The 23,063-nt window shown below is 42.1% G+C and overlaps 1 protein-coding gene across 3 annotated transcripts in view; it reads left to right on the top strand.

Moving 5' to 3' along the window:
- Positions 1 to 23,063, top strand: part of STK10 (serine/threonine kinase 10) — a 212,631-nt gene that overhangs the window by 139,115 nt on the left and 50,453 nt on the right. For all 3 annotated transcript variants that reach the window (XM_068277145.1, XM_068277148.1, XM_068277146.1), the window contains exons 5-9: positions 10,226 to 10,298; positions 16,053 to 16,247; positions 16,956 to 17,037; positions 19,898 to 20,029; positions 21,913 to 22,425. In XM_068277145.1, coding sequence (XP_068133246.1) covers positions 10,226 to 10,298; positions 16,053 to 16,247; positions 16,956 to 17,037; positions 19,898 to 20,029; positions 21,913 to 22,425 — 995 coding nt within the window. The remainder of the gene's footprint in view (positions 1 to 10,225; positions 10,299 to 16,052; positions 16,248 to 16,955; positions 17,038 to 19,897; positions 20,030 to 21,912; positions 22,426 to 23,063) is intronic.

A 23,063-nucleotide genomic window follows, 5' to 3' on the forward strand; every position in this document is an offset into this window, starting at 1 on the left:
ATGCAATGACCAGCTACAGACCTGTCTCTAACCTCCCCTTTCTGGGCAAGCTAATTGAAAAAGCTGTTTACCTCCAGCTAGAAGCCAAAATCCTACAAAACAACAGTTATGACCCATTCCAGTCTGGCTTCAGGAAACACCACAGCACTGAAACTGCCCTCATCCAAATATGCAACCACTTGCTCATGGCAAGAGACAGAGGAGAGTGCTCCATCCTCATACTGCTAGACCTTTCTGCAGCCTTTGATACAGTTGACCATGACATCTTGATAAACAGGCTACAGGAATACTGCGGCATTGATGGCATAGTTCTTCAGTGGTTCCAATCCTTCTTGAGTGGCAGAACCCACAAAGTGTCTATGGGGCCCTTCCTGTCCACCCCTGTATCACTTAAGTATGGGGTGCCCCAGGGCTCAATCCTCTCTCCCCTGCTTTTCACGATTTACATGTTACCGCTGGGAAAACTAATCCAAAAACATGGCCTGACATACCACTGCTATGCAGACGACACCCAACTATATCTTTCCTTCAAGCCTGGTGTGACAGACCCAACTCTAACTATAAACGCCTGCTTACGTGAACTACAGCAATGGATGAATGACAACTGGCTGAAACTAAATGCAGACAAAACTGAAGTCCTTCTGATAGGAGGGCAGAGCATGATAACAAAACAACTTAACTTGCAGTCTTCACCACTGGGAATAGGAGGCACGGATCTGCGCAGCTCTGATCATGTGCGTAGCCTGGGAGTTCTAATTGATTGGGATTTAAACTTCAGAACTCAAATCTCTGCTGTGGTGAAATCATCCTATTTTCACCTGAAGAACATTGCAAAAATCAAGCACCTCATACCCCCAGAAGATCTGCCAACCTTAGTCCACGCCTTCATCACATCCCGACTGGACTACTGCAATGCTCTCTACACTGGCCTTCCAAAAAAGGTCTTGTACCGACTACAGCTGATACAGAATACTGCTGCCAGACTGCTAACCAACCAACCCCGTCACTGCCACATAACGCCAGTCCTGCACTCCCTTCACTGGCTACCTATAGAATGGAGGGTCCTATTCAAGATCGGCCTACTGACATTTAAATCCCTGAATAATTTAGGCCCTGGATACATGAAAGATATGTTGCAGCTGCGTAGCAATCCCCGCATTCTCAGATCAACAGGTTCTAATAATCTAGTCATACCCAGAGTCCACTTGGAAACTTTTGGTCCCAGAGCCTTCTGTCATGCTGCCCCTACGTTTTGGAACTCCTTACCTCAACATATCAGGACAGCTCCATCCCTGGACGTGTTTAAATCCAGACTGAAAACCCACCTGTTCAGTTTGGCATTTGCAGAAATATAACTTTTGTTGTGTGAATACTTTATCCTACTAATTACTGAATCTGAGAGAGCCTAAGCGCTTTGAGTCCTATGGGAGAAAAGCGCTATAGAAATGTTATTGTATTGTATTGTATTGTATAGATGTGGCTCTTTTGATGGCTGCATCTGGAGCACTCACAAATAATGACCCACTGACCGAATTGGTACCAGGGAATATCACAATACTAAACACTCAGGGCCCAAGAGGCCAGCCCTATAGGTACAATAAAAGAAAGGTCTCTTATTGTAGACAAATAAGTATTATTAAAATAGAGGGACACCCTCAATCTGAGTGCCTCTAAATGCACTTTTGTAACAACAGTATTGTGCTATATACACTGTCTCTACACATATGATATAGGGTGTCGTTGCTGATCCCCCTACACTCCCTACAGTCAGTCGGAGTGAGGTGTAGCTAGCCCTTCTACAAATGGCGGATAAACAGTGTACAAAATTCAGCAGGTGGGATCGCTGTGTGTGGTTGCAGCGTCCCCGTAACTCTGAGAATCAACAGCACAAATGCATGGAGGGAAGGGGGGGTAGAGACTCTGTAAAGACAACTACATGGGTGCTATACAATATAATACAGTGCTCCTATAGCTTTGACCGGTTTTACCGAAAAGGCTTCATCAGAAAGTGACATAGTGCAAGTGTTATATATGTTACGGCCAGAACCCGAAGTCTGGCCACTTTGGGTTCTGGCCGGTCACAACGCGAAGTGGCCGGCTGATCCGGCCAATATACAAAACGGCCGTGAATTTCGGACTTTGGCCGGCCAGAACGCGTTGTGACTTACAGTGGCCGGCCAAGTCACGAAGTTTCCCGCACCGTTCCCCCGCCAGCTGCTCTCCTCTCCCCTCCGCTCACCGTTCCTGCAGTTATAGACCTCAGATCAGGGCGACCGGACCGGGGAAGCAGAGAGAGGCAGAGCAGCTCACACGCGACCCGCAGGAAGCATACACTTCAATGCAGTGACATCATTGAACACTTCCGCATTGAAATGTACGGGTCCGGGCGGGTCTCGTGTGAGCTGCTCTGCTTCTCTCTGCCTCTCTGGTCGCCCTGATCGGAGGTCTGAATATCGCCTCCAGAAAAGCTCCCCCAGCCCAGCAAAGCACCCCCAGCTTAAAAGGCACCCAGCAAAGCCCACCCCCAGCCATGCAAAGCCGCCCCCCCACCCACCATGCATATCACCCAGCAAAGACCCCCCCCGGCCATGCAAAGCCCACCCCCACCATGCATATCACTCAGCAAAGACCCCCCAGCCATGCAAAGCCGCCCCCCCCACCCACCATGCAAAGTGCACAGCAAAGCACCCAGCAAAGCCCCCCCCCCCTGCCCCCAGCCATGCAAACCCCCCCCCCCCTCCCCAGACCATGCAAAGTGCACAGAAAAGCACCCCCAGCCATGCAACGCACCCAGCAAAGACCCCCCCACCCCCAGCCATGCAAAGGCGCCCCCCCACACGCAAAGTGCACAGCAAAGACCCCCCAGCCATGCAAAGTCCCCCCCCCCCCCCGACCATGCAAACTGCACACCAAAGCACCCACAGCCATGCACAGCCCCCCAGCAAAGACCCCCCCCCCACCATGCAAAGCGCCCAGCAAAGCACTCCCCCAGCCATGCATCCCCCCTCATCTGTAACTAATCACCACTGTAATTTGAGCTCTCCCTGTGTCACCTGACTGCCACAGCAGAGCAGCTAATTTAAAAGCACAGGATGTTAACAATATGTCTGCTCCCAAGAAAGCAGGATGTAGACACACTGCAGATTTATTGCAGGATTTGCATCAGCTGTAACTAAGAAATGCTTTTATTATGCTGTTGTGTGTATTTCAGAGCAGAGAGGAAGTTCCGAGTGCCATTCATGGTGCTGGACAGGACCAGGGATGTTCTGGGATTTGTGCGTTTTGGGCTTTGGCCGACTGACCTTGGCCGTTTCTAGAACTGGCCGGCCAATGTCAGAAATTCCCAGCATTTTGGACTTTGGCTGACGTCAAATCGGCCAGTTCTAGAAACGGCCGGCCAATTCTAGAATTGGCCGATTTATGGTTTTGGCCGTAACATATACAACATGTATACATCCACCCCACCAGCTGTACAATTGGACAGAGTGTCCCCCTGCAACCCTCTAAAATCCCAAGTCAGAGCTGGCTCTGACTTGGGCTTTGTTGCTGAAACCCAAGAGAAGCTGAAGACGTGTCTGAAACTCCCACTGCCCAACAGGGATGTGAGCCCTCTGCTGCGCATGCACACTGTGCCAGTTTAAAACATACTGTATGGCTTTCACAGAATTACATTTTAAAAGATGTGGGGTTTATGGCTCTTTCAGCCAAAAAGGTTCCTGACCCCTGCTATATATCATAGAAGCATCATCAGTAAAGGATAGCTGTTTAATGTAGTCAGACTTCATTTGCTCAAATTGGCTTTTGTTTGAATTTCAAGGCTTCAGGCATGTCAGGAATGGAGGTCATTGTCTCCTCATCTTTCTCCAGTTTTTGTAAAGAACCCCATAGATTGGGTGTCTCCACATGCAGGAAAGTTATCTGAATGTGAGACATGTGTCACAGTTATGTATGGGCACAATGATCTTAAAGCAGAGCACCTTGACAAGCAGCACTGCCTCATTGCATGGCTCCGGGTATGCCCCAATCCTACGTCTCTATACAAATCAAAGCACCCCTTGTTATATATGCCCTGTAACTAATCACCACTGTAATTTGAGCTCTCCCTGTGTCACCTGACTGCCACAGCAGAGCAGCTAATTTAAAAGCACAGGATGTTAACAATATGTCTGCTCCCAAGAAAGCAGGATGTAGACACACTGCAGATTTATTGCAGGATTTGCCAATCGGCATGGAGACCTGACAGCATTACCATAAATCAGCTTATACATCGGCTGATGCAGAGTCTGTAGCCGCAATGCAAACACAGACGTCAGCTGGATATTATGGAAGAGGGCATTGGCTGATGTGGACAGTGTCTGTACCAGCAGGTGACTGCATCACATCCCTGCCACCATGTGATGGGCTTTACCCCACAGGGGTTTCCTCAGACATATATGGCTGTTTCATTGATAGCCTGTGAAATAAAATCAAGACTATGCACCATATTTTGTGTCCATACATATTTGTCTATTTGTTATCTTACTCTTAGTATCACGCAACACCAAAAACACTGTCTTTATAGGTATGTTGCTAGTCACAGTGTTACACAGTGAAGTGGCATTATGGGGTTTTATATGGTGTTTTTTGTTACTGCTTAGCAGCAAGATGTACTGAAACTAAAAATGTGAAGCACTCTGTTTAGTTAGAATTTATGGCAGTTGCAATCCTAAATATTTCCATTTGTTTTCCGTTGTTTTTATTGATAGACTATTTGTTAATGCTGGCATCTGTGTCGTCTCACAGCTGGAAAGATTGCAGGCAGTACAGTTCATATACAGTTCTTCATGTGTAGCTGTGCACTTGATATGACACTTGGACAGTTTATAGTTCATCTGCCAATGAATGTGCAACACAGTTCTTCTGCATGCAGTTCTGGTAAGAAGTAACAGTATCCAGAACTGTGTGGATTACGGAAGGAGATTGCCAAGTAGAGCAATGTGCATACAAGCTTAAGCCTGTGTGAAAGCTAAAGGGTTCATAAGCTTTTAAAGATCATGTGGTTGTGTAACTTCACTGTGCAAAAACAAAGCTCACAGAATATTTTGATATGTAAATAAAAATGCAGTATATTTTTTGTGCAGAGGTGTCAAATTGCACAGAACAGAAAGTCACGCCATCTGACCTTTCACAGATCACACATGACATTTCTGCTTTTTTGCTGTGTAACATTTTTGCTAATTAGGTTCCATAAAATGAAAAAAATCCAACCAAAAGGACAGCTTTTGATAAACGTGACCCTAGAGCCTTATCTAGAGGGGTGCGCCGCCATGCCTGCCCCTGTGCTGCGCCGCCATGCCTGCACCTCTGCTGCGCCCCCTCAAATCAGATTAATTAGACATCAAAGCAGATTAATTCTGTTATTTGGTGAACATGGCTACTTAACTTATGTATATAGGTGCACTTGGGTTAGTGTTAGAAAAGAGGACGTAGAGGGAATAAGAAGCGATATTTCTAAAAAAAAAAAAAAAGCAACTTCGGCAATATCCCAACACTGGCAACAGTAACAAATGTACGTGAGAAAGCATGCTGTCTTTAGTGGGAAAGGGGGCTCTGAAAGGAGGGGGGGGAGCAATTTCAGTTTTTGCAATGGGCTCTAGATTACCCAGATCACCTGAGCTGTAGATCTCAGCAGCTCGTCCAGAGTCACCATGGGCCTCTTGACTGCATTTATGATCAGCACTCTCCTTGTTCGGTCTGTGAGTTTAGGTGGACAGCCTTGTCTTAGTAGGTTTACAGTTGTGCTATACTCCTTCCATTTCTGAATGATCGCTTGAGCAGTGCTCTGTGGGATGTTCAAGGCTTTGGAAATATTTTTATAGCCTAAGCCTGCTTTAAATTTCTGAATAACTTTTTATCCCTGACCTGTCTTGTGTGTTCTTTGGACTTCATGGTATTGTTGCTCCCAAGATTCTCTTAGACAACCTCTGAGGCAGTCACAGAGCAGCTGTATTTGTACTGACATTAGATTACACACAGGTGCATTCTATTTAGTCATTAGCACTCATCAGGCAATGTCTATGGGCAACTGGCTGCACTCAGACCAAAGGGGGCTGAATAATTACGCACACCCCACTTTGCAGTTATTTATTTGTAAAAAATGTTTGGAATCATGTATGATTTTCGTTTCACTTCTCACGTATACACCACTTTGTATTGGTCTTTCACGTGAAATTCCAAAAAAATTGATTCATGTTTGTGGCAGTAATATGACAAAATGTGGAAAACTTCAAGGGGGCTGAATACTTTTGCAAGCCACTGTACATATAATATATTACTATGAGTGCCTCTTTTGTGGATTCTGGTATGACCCCTGCAGACTGCATATAATTATACAGATCAGCTAGCGTGGGGCTAACGTCCTCCCTATATACAGTGGTTTATAATACTCCCAAGGAATACCATCACTACCTGGGGTTTTCCTATTTTACATGCTAGTTAAGGATAATCTTACTACTTCAGAAGTAATGCTAGGTACACACATTGCAATTTTCTGACAGATTTACTGTCAGATCGATTATTTCCAACAGGTCTGATCTGATTTCTGATTGATTTTTTTTTAATTTTTTATTTCTTTATTTTTCATATAAGTGAATGGAAATTGATCGGAAATCGATCGGAAATCAGATTGGACATGTTGGAAATAATTCATCTGAAAGTAAATCGGGCCGAAAAATTGCATCGTGTGTACCTAGCATTATGGATTCTGTCTGGGCTGTTGTGGGAAGGGAATCTCATCAATGTAATAACATAAAGATTTCTAAGGGCTTGTTCACACTTAGGGCGTTTACATTTTTTAAAGCACTGGCGATTTTCAAAATCGCCCTAAATGTGCTTGTGCAATGATTCTCTATGAGAGTGTTCACATCTGAGCGGTTCATTTCCGATGCTCAACAAAGCACTGCCTGTACCATTTTTAGGGCGATTTTTGTTATAATGGAAGGTATAGGAAAAACGCAAAACTCACAAAATCGCTTTGTGCAGCGAATGTATTCACACTTTTAAGAATATATTCATTGTATTTATTCTTTTCCGGGTCAAAGAGTTAACTTCCTGAAGTAAAAAAAGAAATCTCTCTGCAAAAGTGCTTTGAAAAGCGCTTTACACAAAATCCTAGCACGCAGGTTAACGCCGGGAGGGGGAAAAAATTACTCTCAAAATCGCAAAAGGTGTCCGTCAGTGATTTCGATTTTAGATGTGAACGAAGCCGAAGGGCTCATTCACACTAGAAGCGCTTTTCTGAGTGCTTTGTGATTGATTAGCGCTTTTTAAAAATTGCTCCCATTCACTTTCATAAGAATCACAATAGCGTATGCAAATATGGCGGCAATTTTTACTGCCATTTTAATGAGTGAATGGGAACGATTATTAAAAAGAGCTAATCAATCACAAAGCGCTCAGAAAAGCGCTTCTAGTGTGAATGGGCCCTACAGTTCATTTTCCAACAGTTTTCTCTTGGATTATGCCAGTTCTGTGCAAAATGTAAGCTCCTTAAAATTAGCCTCATTTATTGCTTGTGGGATTCCCTAATGCTTTTAATTACACTTTTATAAATTCCTCTTGCTTATGCTTTAGAGGCATCCCAGATTATTTAGTACCATAGTTACATTATTTCTCTAATACAGTAGAATCCCTTTATAGTGAACTCCAAGGGAACAGGAAAAGTAGTTTACTATATCAGACTATATCAGACTTGGTCATACATTGTATACTTATACAGATGCATTCGCTGGGACCCGAGGACTGAGTACAGTATACTATATCCAGAGATTTACTATATCAGAGTTTACTATAAGGAGATTCTACTGTAGTGTATTCTAACATGGCCATGTGTACCTCCTTCTCCACAGCCTTGTCCATAATCCATAAAGATTCACCATAAAGAGTTAGCAGATTTTTCCCAATATCAGTACTAATTTTAATGGTACATGGTCTGAAAAATCCCAGGGCAGGCGTTCTACCGCTTTTCCAAAAAGGCTAGTAAGCTCTAGATATTGATCAATAAGTAGAGGATTGACAAGTAAACCCACAGGTTGCCAGGTGTTTGCATTTTCATAAATTGAATAAATTGATGAGTGATAGTGACAGCCCGAATAGTAAGGACCTGAGAGTAGGCATTTTTTTTTTAAGTATTTGGAGCTCTATCATTGATAGTCTTTGTTTAATTTACATGACCTGCAAATGTAACACAGGCTTGGGGAAAGTTGCTTATTTAAGACACCATATTATGTATACCGGTACCTCCATTATCAGCTGCAGAAGGGAAGTACACCTTTACAAGAATACGCTCAATACGTTGTTGCTGCACAAGTAACATAATGGGCTAGATTCATCAAGCAGCGATGCTAAAGCAGCGAGGCTTAATGACCTGTAGTGCGCCCTATGCACACCTTACATAGCAGTGCGTGCTGCCATGTAAGGAGTGTGGCTTCCTTAGGTACGAGCATTGCAAAGCGCATAACATTAACTGCAGGTTGCCCTGCTTCTGTGAAGTATCGATACCGCAATTCTTCACTCACGGACGCTACTCTATTAATTTACATAGCAATGTAAGGAGGGCCACCCACAGTTAATGTTACGTGCATTGCTGAGGAAGCAATGCTCATAACCAAGGAAGGCACACTACTTACATGGTAGCATGCACTGTTATGTAAGCTGTGTATAGGGCACACTACTGCTCATTAAGCCGCGCTGCTTTAGCAGTGCTGCTTGATGAATCAAGCCCAATATCTCTACCTTGAGGATCCAACTTGAGATACCATAATTCAAACTGTAAGTATTTGTTAACGTACGTACTCCACAAGAATAGTATGTAAAGCCCCCTCTACTCTGTACAATTTTCAGTCAGATCGACGGATCTATTAGATAATTTCCGACCAGTCTGATTGGATTCTGATCGATTTTGGGTACTTATCAACTCAAAATCGATCTGAAACAATTTGGCCGTCTACACACGATGCAATTTCTTATAAGATCACTGGTCGATCTGATGGAAAATTGTACCGTGTAGATGGGACTTACCGTAAGCGTTGGATGGTAGTTGGTAGAGACCCAATTACTTTGAACTTTGTCAGTGATCTGTGGACAAAGTTGATTAACTTTCAGTTTACTGATCAAACACAATGGCAGTTTTAATTGATGTGGAAAGAAGCAATCAACACTTTGTGCAGCATTAATCACTATATTACTAGTGAGGTCAGAGGTTCTTGTCACTAAAACATGGAAACATTTAAATATTTGTGTGGTATTAGTTTAAGCAGACTGTTATTGTCTATTGTAGTGACTTAGATGAAGATCCGATCACATTTTATGGCCAATTTGTGCAGAAATCCATATAATACCAAAGGGTTCACATACTTTTTCTTGATATTGTCATGTCGCTGATTTAACCTCCCTGGCGGTAACCCTGAGCTACACTTGGTATAGCCGCCACAGAGGATTTCTCTGCCCCAGGAGGGATTTTTTTTAATTAGTTTTATTCTTTGTAGCTAGAACTTCGCTAGCTACCGTTGTCCCCCATGTCCCTCCGCTCTTTTTTGATCACCCCCGATCACCGCCGTTATACGTACCCAACCCCCCCCCCCCCCCGAACCCGCGATGGTGCAGCCTCTCCAATCAGCTCCAGGCTTCGCTATGGGGAGGATCGGGATTGTGCATGACGCCAGACGTCATGTTCGATCATCACCATAGCGACGACAGAAGCTCATTGGGGAGGCTGCGGCTCTCGCGGGATCGCGGCTAGGTAACGTATAGCGGCGGCGATCGGGGGGATCAGAAGGGTGTGGGGGGGACTTGGGGGACAATGGTAGCTAGCCTAATGCTAGCTACAAAGGCTAAAACAACTTTAATTCAAAAATCCCTCCCGCGGACGCAGCCTCAGAAACTGCATACCGCCAAGGAGGTTAATGAGGTGTTCCTGGTTGACCGGAATCTACTGCTAAGATTTTCACACTTGAGAAACTTTTTTTTTTTTTATTCATTTTTTTATGAATATTTGTGCATTAAATCAACTTTGCCAGGTTTCCTGGATATATGTGAAATGCATTAATTTTAAAATCACACAAGAACAATTGAAGAGCTGTTAAAGTTGCAGTTTGGTTAGTGGTTGCTGCCACAGTGACACAAATGAATAGTGAAAGATAATAGCATCAGAAGCATATATATGTAACGCCTTCTTTTTGATTTGCAGCGGATTTTGGTGTTTCTGCAAAAAATGTAAAGACTCTGCAGAGAAGAGACTCTTTTATTGGCACCCCCTACTGGTAAGAAAATAAAATGTATTCTTCATGAAAAACTTGAATACTGTTATTTATACTAATGGATCTTTTGTCTGATAGATGAGAAACTTTATGAAATTAATGATAGGGATAGTAAGGCCTTAAAGGGAACTTGAACTTCGTAAAATTATTTAAAATAAACACATGGGCCTCAATTCACTAAGATTTATCAAACACTTTATCAAATGTTTGATAATTTACCTCATGCGTAAAATCTAATTTTGAATTCACTAAAGTGTTAAATATTTATCAAATATTTTATTGATAAAATGTTCAATAAATATATAACATAATATAACACCTTAGTGAATTCAAAATTAGTTTTTACCCATGAGGTAAATTATCAAACGTTTGATAAAGTGTTTGATAAAGCTTAGTGAATTGAGGCCTAGATGTACCTGCAAATGAATATTACATGCTTACATCGCCATCAGCTCACCATTTTCTTCTTACAAGGATTCCTTCCATTTCTGACAAGATTTTGTCAGAATTGAAATAGATCAGTTGCTGTTAGATATAACTGAAAGGACAACTGATAAGCAAGGTTATGTCTGTTTCCCTATGGTTCAAGTGGTCGATATTACAGTTTACCAGTGTGTTGACCAGGAAGCTGTTATGGGGTAATGGGTATTTTCAATATGGAGGACAGAGAATTCCATCGATCAGTGAACAAACAAGAGGTGGAAGAGGAGGAAGGGATTGACTAGTAGACTACACGGGAGGTAAGTATGACCTGTGTATGTTTATTTTTAAGTTTCAGGTTTGCTTTAAACCATTTTAAGTCGGCCTGATAATAGTACAGGTCTGTAAATATTGGAACATAAACACAATTTTAACATTTTTGGCTCTATACACAACCACAATGGATTTGAAATGAAACAAACTCTGTGCTTTAACTGCAGACTGTCAGCTTTAATTTGAGGGTACTTGCATCCAAATCAGGTGAACGGTGTAGGAATTAGAACAGTTTGCATATGTGCCTCCCACTTGTTAACCTCCCTGGCGGTAAGCCCGTGCTGAGCACGGGCTATGCCGCCGGGAGGCACCGCTCAGGCCCCGCTGGGCCGATTTGCATAATTTTTTTTTTTGCTACACGCAGCTAGCACTTTGCTAGCTGCGTGTAGCATCTGATCGCCGCCGCTACCCGCCGATCCGCCGCAATTCCTCTCGCCGCGGCCGCCCCCCCCAGACCCCGTGCGCTGCCTGGCCACTCAGTGCCAGGCAGCGCTATGGGGCAGATCGGAGTCCCCTCTGACGTCACGACGTCGATGACGTCGGTGACGTCATCCCGCCCGTCGCCATGGCGACGGGGGAAGCCCTCCAGGAGATCCCGTTCTTTGAACGGGATCTCCTGATCTCCGATCGCCGGCGGCGATCGGAGGGGCTGGGGGGATGCCGCTGAGCAGCGGCTATCATGTAGCGAGACTTTGTCTCGCTACATGAAAAAAAAAAAAAAAATATTTGCTGCCCCCTGGCGGATTTTTTGCAAACCGCCAGGGGGGTTAAGGGACCAAAAGTAATGGGACATAATGATCATAAATAACTTTCAGTTTTTAATACTTTGTTATAAATCCTTTGCAGTCAATTACAGCCTGTAGTCTGGAATGTATAGACATCCCCAGATGCTGGTTTTCATCCCTGGTAATGTTCTACCAGGCCTCTACTACAACGGTCTTCAGTTCCTGCTTGTTCGGGCATTTTCCCTTCAGTTTTTTCTTCAGCAAGTGAAATGCATGCTCAGTTGGATTCAGGTCAGGTGATTGACTTGGTCATTGCATAACATTCCACTTCTTTCCCTTTAAAAACACTTTGGCTGCTTTTCCAGTATGCTTTGGGTCATTGTCCATCTGCACTGTGTAGTGCCGTCCAATGAGTTCTTGAGCATTTGGCGGAATATGAGTAGATGATATTGTCCGAAACACTTCTGAATTCATCCTGCCATTTTTGTCAAAGTCAACAATCAAGAGAAGAATTCACCAGAATGAATACAGAGGGTTCACCAGAAGATGTAAACCATTGGTGAGCCTCAAAAACAGGAAGGCCAGATTAGAGTTTGCCAAACGACATCTAAAAAGCCTTCACAATTCTGGAACATCCTATGGACAGATGAGACCAAGATCAACTTGTACCAGAGTGATGGGAAGAAGAGAATGGAGAAGAAAATAAACTGCTCATGATCCTAAGCATGCAACCTCATTACTGAAGCATGGTAGTGGTAGTGTCATGGCGTGGGCACATATGGCTGCCAATGGAACGCTTGTATTTATTGGTAATGTTACTGGTGACAAAACTCCTGTAACAGCAAAAGGTTTAACGACTTAAGCTTATCTGGACGAACATTCTCGTCCAGATAGGCTGCGCGCACTCCCGTGGGCCACGCGAGCTCCCGCCGCCTGCCGTTAGCCCAGCAATCAATGAATGGGATCATAGATCCCATTCATTGATCGAAGCCCCCCGCAGAAAAACTGGCAGCCTCTTATCAGAGGCTGTGGTTTTTCTGAGTTACAAAAAGTTTCCCATCCTCCTATTGCTTCCTGGAAGCGTACGATCACACTTCCAGGACTTTTTGAAGTAGTAAAACTACACCCACATCTATTTTTTACAAATAAACAAATGCGTTATTTTACATTTAAAATTAGCTGTTTACCTCCCACACCACAAATTACCAAAATACTTTTTTTATAAAAAAAAATTACAATTAAAAAACAAACCAACAACATAAATAGTTACCTAAGGGTCTGAACTTTTTTTTAAATATGCATGTCAACGAATTATAATAATATAATTTTTTTTTAATTATGGGCTTGTAAATAGTGACGGACGCTAATTGAAAAAATGCACCTTTATTTCCAAATAAAATATCGGCGCCATGCATTGTGATAGGGACATAATTTAAATGGTATAATAACTGGGACAAATGGGCAAATAAAATGCATGTTTTTTAATTACGGTAGCATGTATTAATTTTAAACTATAATGGCCAAAAACTGAGAATTTTTTTTCCCATTTCTTAATATTCCTGTTAAAATGGATTTAGAATAAATAAATTCTTAGCAAAATGTACCACCCAAAGAAAAACTAATTGGTGGTGGAAAAAAAAAAAGATATAGATCAATTCATTGTGATGAATCTTAATAGATTTATACATACCTGGGGCTTCCACCAGCCCCATCAGCTTGGATCGCTCCCACGCCGCCGTCCTCCGCTGCCTCCGCCCGTCTGTACCGGGTCCTGTCATTTCGGTCAGTCGACGCAAGCGCAGTGCGATCCCTCCGTACTGCGCAGGCGCATGCTTACAGATCCGGAGGGAGCCCCTGCGCATGTTGAAGGCTGGTCGCGTCCTGCGGAAGTGACGGGACCTGGTACCGGCGATAGACGCAGCGGAGGACGGTGGCGTGGCAGTGATCCAGGCTTATGGGGCTGGAGGAAGCCCCAGATATGTATAAAATCTCTCCATTTTTTAGCTACTCTTCGTCTCTGGTTCCCTTTAAGAGGTTAAGGGGACTCTGTTTTTTTTTTTGTTTTTTTTTAAGGCATTTTTCCTTTGAAATATCCAAGTTTCGACTGACTATTGTTTAAAAAAAAAACAATTTTGTGACTGTGGTGTTTTTTGTTTTTCCTTCTTATGGAGGAACACCATCAAAGTACACCTGAACTAAAAGGGATATAGTGTCTGCCATATTTATTTTCTTGTAGATAAAACCAGTTGCCTGGCTGTCCTGCAGATTTTTCGGACATGTTTCCACACGTAGAACTGAATTGTGTAATGAGCTTGCTTAGCAGAGGGTAAGAAACTTGCTGAGTATGAGTAGCATACTGGTGAACTTCTAGATATACTAGGTACAGAGATCCATGCTCCAAGCTTTATTATAAAAAGTTCTTGCTGTATATTCTGGTGTAGAAGACTACTTTTTAACCTTTTGAAAATCCTCTGAAAAGTCAGGGGCCATCTTATACGCCGGGTGTCATTGATGCCGGGTGATACGCCCTATCCTGTTACCGCCTCTCAGATCTCGCTGCTGAGGACTGTAGTGAAGCGGCGCAGGCTCACATGTGTGAGATCTGAGAGGCAGAGGAGGTAAATAGGATACAAGGGTGGGCCAGAAGGGTGAAAGAGGCATGTTTTATGGGCACAGCACAATCTATTATTCCATACCGCTCTGACAAACAGGGAGACAGGGAGAGCTGACCAAGCCACTTAGGGAGAGGGAGAGGTGACCAATCCAACTAGTCAATCGCCTATATTCTGGGTACCACACAAAGTACAGCACCAGTATCTATTCATACATGGCACGAGTATATGATTTTTATTTAGTGTGCGTTGGAAGAGGGGTAGTTTGGGTAATCCCAAACTCTATATTTTAACTGGAAAATTTGGGGGGTCGTCTTATATGCCGGAATATACAGTAGCTTGGCTTGCATTATAAATGCCTGAATATTGTGACTATGCTGTAGCTCTGTATACTTAATGGGTGGAGGCACCCAAAAATTCTAAAACACTTAAGAGGCTTACCTCTTGCACCACTTACATTGCTTGTTGTTCAAGTGGTGTATGTACAGATGATACACTACAGACTCTTAATACTTAGAGAGGAACTTAAAATATTTTTTTTTTTTTTTTTTTTTTTTTTTTTTTTTTTTTTTTTTTTTACAATTCATACATTTAGTCAGTGTTAGCCCCCCGTAATATCTTAGCTCACCCTGATTTGCATTCTTAAACTTATCAACAATGTTGGCAACTTTACTGCAAGCAAGGCAAGGTGAATTTCCCCCCCCCCCCCCCCCCCCTTTCTGTGTAGTGAGCAGCAACCTCCTCTCATTGCTTTCCTTGAATGCTCAGGGACAGAAGGCTGTACGACATCATAGCCTAGTCTAAACATCACTGGCAGAGCGGGGTGACATGCTGATATTCAGCAATTATAAGAAGCATTTCTGATGCTGAAACAAGGATAATGTTTGAATATTTTTGATTTACATTATTTTTCCTCTTTAACATACCGGTACCAACCAAGCCATTTCCTCTTTACATGATTTTTACCCAATTGTTGCAGCTTCTCTGTGTGTTAATCAAGATCATACTTGATGTTTACCGATCCTTTGTGGTTTTATTGTGTATAATACCATGGAAAATAATGCTTTGAAAATCAATAATTTGAAAAGGAATTTCATTTACGTTTTATTAACGTATTTACATTTGTCCATTTAATTCAGTACACAATGAATCCTACTTCAAATAGCAGTATAGAATGCGATGGAAAAATAAAACAAAATTCAAATGCAGGTCTACAAAAATGTAATGTTCTGTATTTAAAGTGCCACTGCTGTGACTTAGTATACAATGCTTGATTAGCAGTGGCTGGAAGGAGGAGGATAGACTTCTGCTGCAGGCTCTGGTAGCAAATTACATCAGAAACTGTCAGTCTTCTAATGTACTGTTCTACTCAGAATAGTAAGCATTTATTAAGTGTACTTAAAAGTACACTTATCTTTTAACATCTTTGCCTAGCAGTGGAATTGGCTTAATAATTGTCAGTCTGTGTTGTATGTTGTAGCCTGTTTATATCCAGATGTTTGGAAAGAATGTTTTCTGTATGTTTCAGTATGGTTTTCATTTGCACACTAGTTCTTTAATCCAGTCCACCTTTGGTTATTAAACCAGCATAGTTGTAATACACTTTCAGCTAATCCTTTCAGTGAGATAGTGTGGCAGTTACTCATGATATGATCTTTTGTTTTTAGGATGGCTCCCGAGGTGGTGATGTGTGAAACCATGAAGGATGCTCCATATGACTACAAAGCGGACATCTGGTCTTTAGGAATCACACTCATCGAAATGGCACAGATTGAGCCCCCGCACCATGAACTTAATCCCATGCGTGTCCTTTTGAAAATTGCCAAGTCCGAGCCACCCACACTTGCTGTCCCTTCAAAGTGGTAAAGACTCTAAACTCTCTTATTCTATATCACAAAGCTATTAACAAAGCTCCGTTTATAACAGGAAGTATAACTACAAATTCCCCAAATATTTTCTCCTTAACATATTACTTTGTGTAGGCCGAAGAAATCTGTTTTATATTAGTTTGTTGATGGTCATAGCACACATCCAAGCTTTGCAGGATTCTTATTTATAGTGTGTTTGAGAAGGGGGGGGCAGAACTGAATAAGCAAGAATAGGAGGCTGCGTGTCTGGAACAAAAATCATACATGTTTGGTAAGGTAGCACAATGAGCAATGTTGATATGCCGAGTGAAGTAAGTGCAGTAGATAGAGGTCCATTTTGCCATATGTGAAGGAATAATTATTTATAACTAGCGATTTCTCCTCATAGATTACTGGTCTTCCTTCTCGGAGAGTCAAAATGTGTTTTGTTCATTATTCTGTGTTTTTTTTGTTTGTTTTTTTGTTCAAAACGTTATAGTGGTTGTCCCCAATCCATGTTTGCTTCTTCCATTGACAAATATAGACAGTGTGCTTTTCCACTGATCCCTTTTCATATTATCGTTATCTCTGTAGCTTTTCTTGGGAGTCTTGCCAGATTTGCTGGGGAAATGAGTTAGTGATAGAAGAATGTTTCTTGCATATGGACTTGTTTTCTATCATATTGTCTCTAATGACATCACCAACTGTTTGTGTTGTTGGAAGGTCTCAGGAGTTCCGGGACTTCCTGAAAAAGGCCCTTGATAAGAATCCTGAGTCCAGGCCAAGTGCAGCACAGCTTCTGGAGGTGAGCCAAGTATCGTCCTACACAATGACTGTTATCTGCACAATCTCCTGAGTTTTTTGTTTGCAGGCTTTTCATAAAGTGTTTTTATTTTGGAGAAAATCAATGTAGTAAGGTTTTAGAAATTCATTTTTTTGAGATTCTCAAATTCCTTTTCTGTTTTGTGTATATGTTGTAAGTTCTAAAACAAATAAACCGTTGTGGCGAGTCTATTGGTACCCAGGTATTGTACAAGGTACAATAAAAAGTTTGATTTTTCCCTTTTTTTGTTTTACCAAAATCGAATGAAAGCTGAAAATCTTTTTTATTTTAATTTTTTTTGATCAAGAAAAATTAACGGTTATTCCGTTTTTTTTGTTTGTTTTTTTTCAATAAAAATCCAATCAAACATGTTGTAGAAATCTTTATATTCGTTCTAACGGAATAATCTAACTAAATTATGTAATAAAAAAAAAGAAAAATTATACCATGTATGGACCACCTTAAAGCAGAATATAACCCTGCATTTCAACTTTGCTCTAAAACATTATTTACAGCATATTATATGCAACCAGCATTTTTAGGCCCCGTTCACACTGCACGCGTTTCCAGCCGCGTTTTGGAAACGCGTGCAGGTGGCCGACACGCACAACATCAGACAGTGAATAGAGTGCACTGTCTGATGTTCACACTGCATGCGTTCCGGACCTGTGCGGTCCGGGAACGCATGCTGCACGCATTTTTTGCCAAAACGCGTGGCTGTCCCATTCACTTTTCAGTGATGGGATCAGCCACGCAACGCATACAAACGCGGATGGCGTGCGTTCGTACGCGTTGCATTCCACGTGCGTGCGTGCCCTTCCGCGTTTGTAATGTGAACGGGGCCTAAAAGTTCCTGGAGATTTCTGCAGACGCATCCGAAGTTTAGATAGATACATTTTGTTTACATAAATGTATCTAAGTGTTGAATGTGACTCATCTCTCTGACTGAGAAGGAGTTGGAGGACAGCCAAAGAGTGTGTAACATTTATCAATAGATACATATAACTGAATATAATGTAACAATCTGAACTTCTGTATATCTCTCCACAGAACGTTAAACCTCTGTGTTTAACCCTTCCAATGCTGGTCTAGTAAAAAAAAAATGCTTTTTGCATATAATATGCTGTAAATAATGTTTTAGAGCAAAGTTGAAATGCAGGGTTATATTCCGCTTTAAGAGTGGGTAATGCGTAATATTAAAAAGATTCCCCATTCTGTTGTCAGGAACAGTTAACGAGTTCCCACATATGTGTTAAGTGAAGCTGCATTTTATGACACCAGTTATCACACAGGAATAAAATGGGATTAGTTACTGCACTACTATAATGCATTAAATGAAGCTCTACCCAGTGCCTCTTAACAGCTTGAGTGAACTGGGGGGTTATGTGTTTAGCTGTTGATAAACGTTAGCTGACATTTCACTTAAAGTAAACTTCGTTGTGCCATATGATAGCCTTGGGGTAGGTGCGTGAGGGGGATTTTTATGCTGATTAAGTTCAAATAGTCAATATTTTTACTTCAACTTTGTGTTCCGGTTTCCTGCAGTCATTAGCATGTACTGTTTTAAGCCAAACTATACATTAGCTACACCTACCAAGGAATCCATTACAATTCTATGTTTGATGCTTCTAATAAGCTTATGTCTAGTCACAGAAATAGTACAGAATTCCCAACCCTGAAGCCAGGCTGAAATCCAACATCCTACTGTTAATATTTTCATCATATTCCAAAAGTTTGGTCCTCAGATTGCGGTTTAAGTGCCTAGAAATGATCAGGTCATAGATGCACTACTGACTTAATCTCAGTGTGCTACTTTGTCGAACAGCTTTATCTTCTTATTTTCTGGGCCTTTGAGATGTCTTTGAACACAGCAGGATAAGTGAGCAATTAGTTGGCATGCGGAAATAATTAAAGAAAACCCCTTTTTGGAGTGAGTGAGTGAGTGAGTGAGTGAGTGAGTGAGTGAGTGAGTGAGTGAGTGAGTGAGTGAGTGAGTGAGTGAGGTATGGTCCAGCCGTGGAGCAGATATGCCGACAGGACACCAACAAATGTTAATCCAGGTAATACTTTTCATGACTAACTAATGTTAGATAGTAGTACATAGTTCTTGAAAGCTTGTAATATAACTGTGTATTGTTAGTCATTAAAGCTATTACCTGAATCAACATTTGTTGGATTGGTGTTGGCAGACACACATTTTGTGACCTTTGTTGAGCTCATGCTGTTGTGATTTTTGTGACACCACCAGGTGTCTTCCTGGTGGTACAAATTATCTACACTCAGTGTTGCCTGTAGACACTTGTGCTTGGGCTGCTTTACATGCCTTGGATGAGAAGACTTCCCACTGTTACAGCCAATCAGTGCAGCTTACCTTCTGCAATTTTTTTAACAGCTCTTCTGTTTTTAAACTTAGGCAAGTCGTTTGATCTTGCTGTTATGTCAGAAGGCATGGCTTTGCAGCCTAAAGTCTTTTATGACGACAACATCTACCCAGATGTCACTGAACTGTAGATCCTTCTGATTTCTTTCAGGTTTGAGCTAATTGTGGCACTCGACATCTTCCAATTACAAGTGGAAGTCAGTGTAACGTGTCTTTTATTTGCTGTACTAAGTTTCAGTGGCTAGCCACTGCTTCTTCTCTCCTCAAAGTTGTATGTTTCTTTGTTCTTATGCGTAACATCGCAGTTGAGATGGCAGTTGGGATCGGTGGTTTCATGCTCCCTATGGGGCTCCAGATACAGTGACAGAATGAGGGGAAACAGATTTTTTTTTTTTGTCCAAACTCTTGTCTGTTCCTTGCATTTATAGTTGCTTTATTTTTATTTATTTTTTTTCCTTTTAGCACCCATTTGTCAGCAAAGGCTTCAATAGTAGAGTGTTGCGGGATCTCGTGGCAGAGGCTAAGGCTGAAGTATTGGATGAAATAGAAGACAATGGAGAAATGGAGGAAGAGGAGTCTCCGGAGGCATTGTCTGTAAGCTGCCAACCAGTTTGTGAAGCCTAACTTTGCTAGTACGGCCCCACAAAAACATTAATCTTCCTCATTCAAAACTGTGATTTCATCAGTTTTCAGTGAAGAGATAATCAGTTCCCTTAAAAGATTGTCTCCGGCAGGGAGAATTCATAGAGGGACACATGATCAGTGGTTGATTATACAATGCAGACTATACAAACCTTAGCAATGGCTGTGCTCCCATCTTTATAAGTATCTACAGGATTTTGTATCATTTTAGGGTATTTGAGTATTAGCCAATCTATCGTGTTTGGCAGCTTCTTGTTAAAATTCTGTTTACTCACCCAGCAATATCTAACCAATTTTTGAAAGCTAAAAGTTCTGGTTTTCTCTGTTCCCAAGTTAGGGGGTTAAGAACGAGGGATGTCCACTGCACTTGGCTGTAGAGTCTACTATGGACTGTAAGACATGCAGATAGAGACAAAGGTGCATAGCTGGGCTGTTCCTTTTTTTTTTCTATAATGACATGGCACCTGACAAGTTTTGAAGACACAGATTCATGCTGCGAAGGAAGAAGACCTGCCAGGTGTGCTCCTGATCATCATGTGGGGTTCGTCCGGTACTTCTCTATCTGCGCTCTCTGCAGCCTTGTGCAGGGGTCAACCCTCCCATAAAATCCCCTAACTTGGGAACAAAGCATTGCACCAACATGGCACCTGGTGCAAAGGAAAGCCAGGACTGTCAGCTTTCCAATAATGGTTAGGTCTTGCCAGGAGAGTAAACAGAATTTTAAGAAGCAGCTGCCAAACTCTGTCAATAGGATAATATGTAAGTAGCAATTTTAATCTATTAACTTTAGTCTATTGGCATGGAAGCAGTTAACTAGAAATCTGCTTTCGGGGGCAGTGGACAGTGTCATGGGCTACCAGTATTGCCCAGTCCTTACCCCAATGCACATCCCTGCCGCAAAGAAAGCGGTTACATAGACAGCAGAGGAGACTTGGATAAGTAAAACCTTGCTATGTATATAATTTTTGTTTTTAAGTGATCCTAGAGAGAGCCATATGTACATCTTCCTCTTTATTCCTTTTTAAAATATTTCAGTTGCCTGCCCTGTTAAGCATCTTTTAATGTCAATATTGTATGAGTCGCATCTGGAACAAGCAATGCAGTCAGATGTGAGTTAAGTCACCTGTTTTGTATACTAAATCAGAGGTTCATAAAGTTGTAAAGCCCTGCTTCACTTCCCTGAATTTTCAGTGTTAGAGGAGATTTGGAAACCTATGCCATAATGCACACAATTTTTATATTTGGTGCAGCCGATCCATAGAAATTAGCTTTGGAAATGTTATTCACATGGCGGAAGGCTCTTTGCACAGAATAAGGAGATCCCAGGAGAGTGGGCGTTCCTTCCCCAGCACAAAGCTATCACTTGGCATCGCCCAACTTTCCTCTCTGCTCCCTCCTAGCAGGCAGAGGTGGTGAGCATGGTAGAGTCTGTTCTCTGAGGAAATAGCTAGGGCCCCCTCCCAGCTCCTGTCTGACTAACCTCATGGTGTTGTCACTGCATAGCGGGATGAATATGTGAGGTTCAAGGCCTTGCTGTTGTTTTCTTAGACACCACTGCAAACCCAGTCAGGCAGGTAATAAAAATGTATGATTCTGAATTAGAAGTAGGCCTTTAAAAGCGATTGGCTCAGCGAGTCAGCGGTTTTATTCACCTTCATAAAAAAGTTGCATCTAGAGTTCCCTAGTTGTAGTTTACATTTAGAATAATGTAACCCTGAGGAACTCTGCTGAATTGGTTGTATATTTCTAGTGTGCACTGAGCCGTGGTGATGTAATTTTGATCTCCTTTTGTAATCCTTTTACACCCAACTTTTCTCTTTCTTCCTGTTGACTAGCCACCTACGAAGAACGGCAACCAGTACAGTTATGATATTGAAAAAGACAAGCACCCTGTTAGCAATGGAATAAAGGATCAGACACAGCCATCAAAGAAGGAAGGCACAGACAGCACTAGAAGCAGCAAAGCTTGCAGCCAGAGCTCTTCTGAGAGCATACATGCGCCCAGTCTTAATGGTGGAGAAGATGTGAAACCTGACATTATCATCATCAACCCATTAATTGAAACGGACAGGAAAGGCCATACTATGGATAAGTATAGCCAGAACAGAGATAAAGACCACCCAGGGGTTACATCAAACAGCCACACACCAAAGAGCAATCAGTATGAACGTTTGTCTTCAGAGCTGATTCCCAATGGAAGCATAGACTCACCCTCGCGTTTCTTCGGTAGCTGGACCAAAAGGGACTCCGATTCAGGCAGCAATTCTGCTTCAGACAGCGTGGATCTTAGCATGAACTTGTCAGCTGATCTGTCTATTAACAAAGAGACTGGCTCTTTGTCAGTCAGGGTAAGTTGTTTATCCTTCTGTATAGTAAAAGCTATGAACGCTGGCTTTCTGCTATGGCTTAGTGCAGTGATAGGCAAACTTGGCTCTCCAGCCGTTAAGGAATTACAAGTCCCACAATACATTTGCCTTTATGAATCATGACTGGCTGTAAGACTCCTGCAATGCATTGTGGGACTTGTAGTTCCTTAACAGCTGGAGAGCCAAATTTGCCTATCACTGTCTTAGTGCTATGGAGTGCCATGGAAACTGTGTACACAGTGTTTTGCACGGCCTCTGTCACTTTTCCAGTTGCTTTTTGAGCAGTGTGCATGAAATTTAGCTGTTATGGCCAATAAAAGTTCACTTAACACCGTATCATAAGCATCTGCTGTGTAATTCTTGCACTGGTACCAAAGGCAAGTCAGGCTAGAATGTTCTGTTCACTGGAGTTTAACCCAAAATCATTTTTATATTGCAGTTTTTCCGTTTCTGGATTTATATACAGTTTAACTCCTCACTTTAGTAATGATTCAATGTGGTTTTTACTGTTCTCACTATGGTGATAAGTCATTTTAGTATTAACTAAGAAATTTACCTCATGCAATCCTTAAAATAAGGATTCTGTCCTTAAAGAAAATCTGAGATAAAATGTACTTAAG

This window comes from Hyperolius riggenbachi, chromosome 3 (assembly GCF_040937935.1).
Source record: "Hyperolius riggenbachi isolate aHypRig1 chromosome 3, aHypRig1.pri, whole genome shotgun sequence".
In the NCBI taxonomy this organism is placed as follows: domain Eukaryota; kingdom Metazoa; phylum Chordata; class Amphibia; order Anura; family Hyperoliidae; genus Hyperolius; species Hyperolius riggenbachi.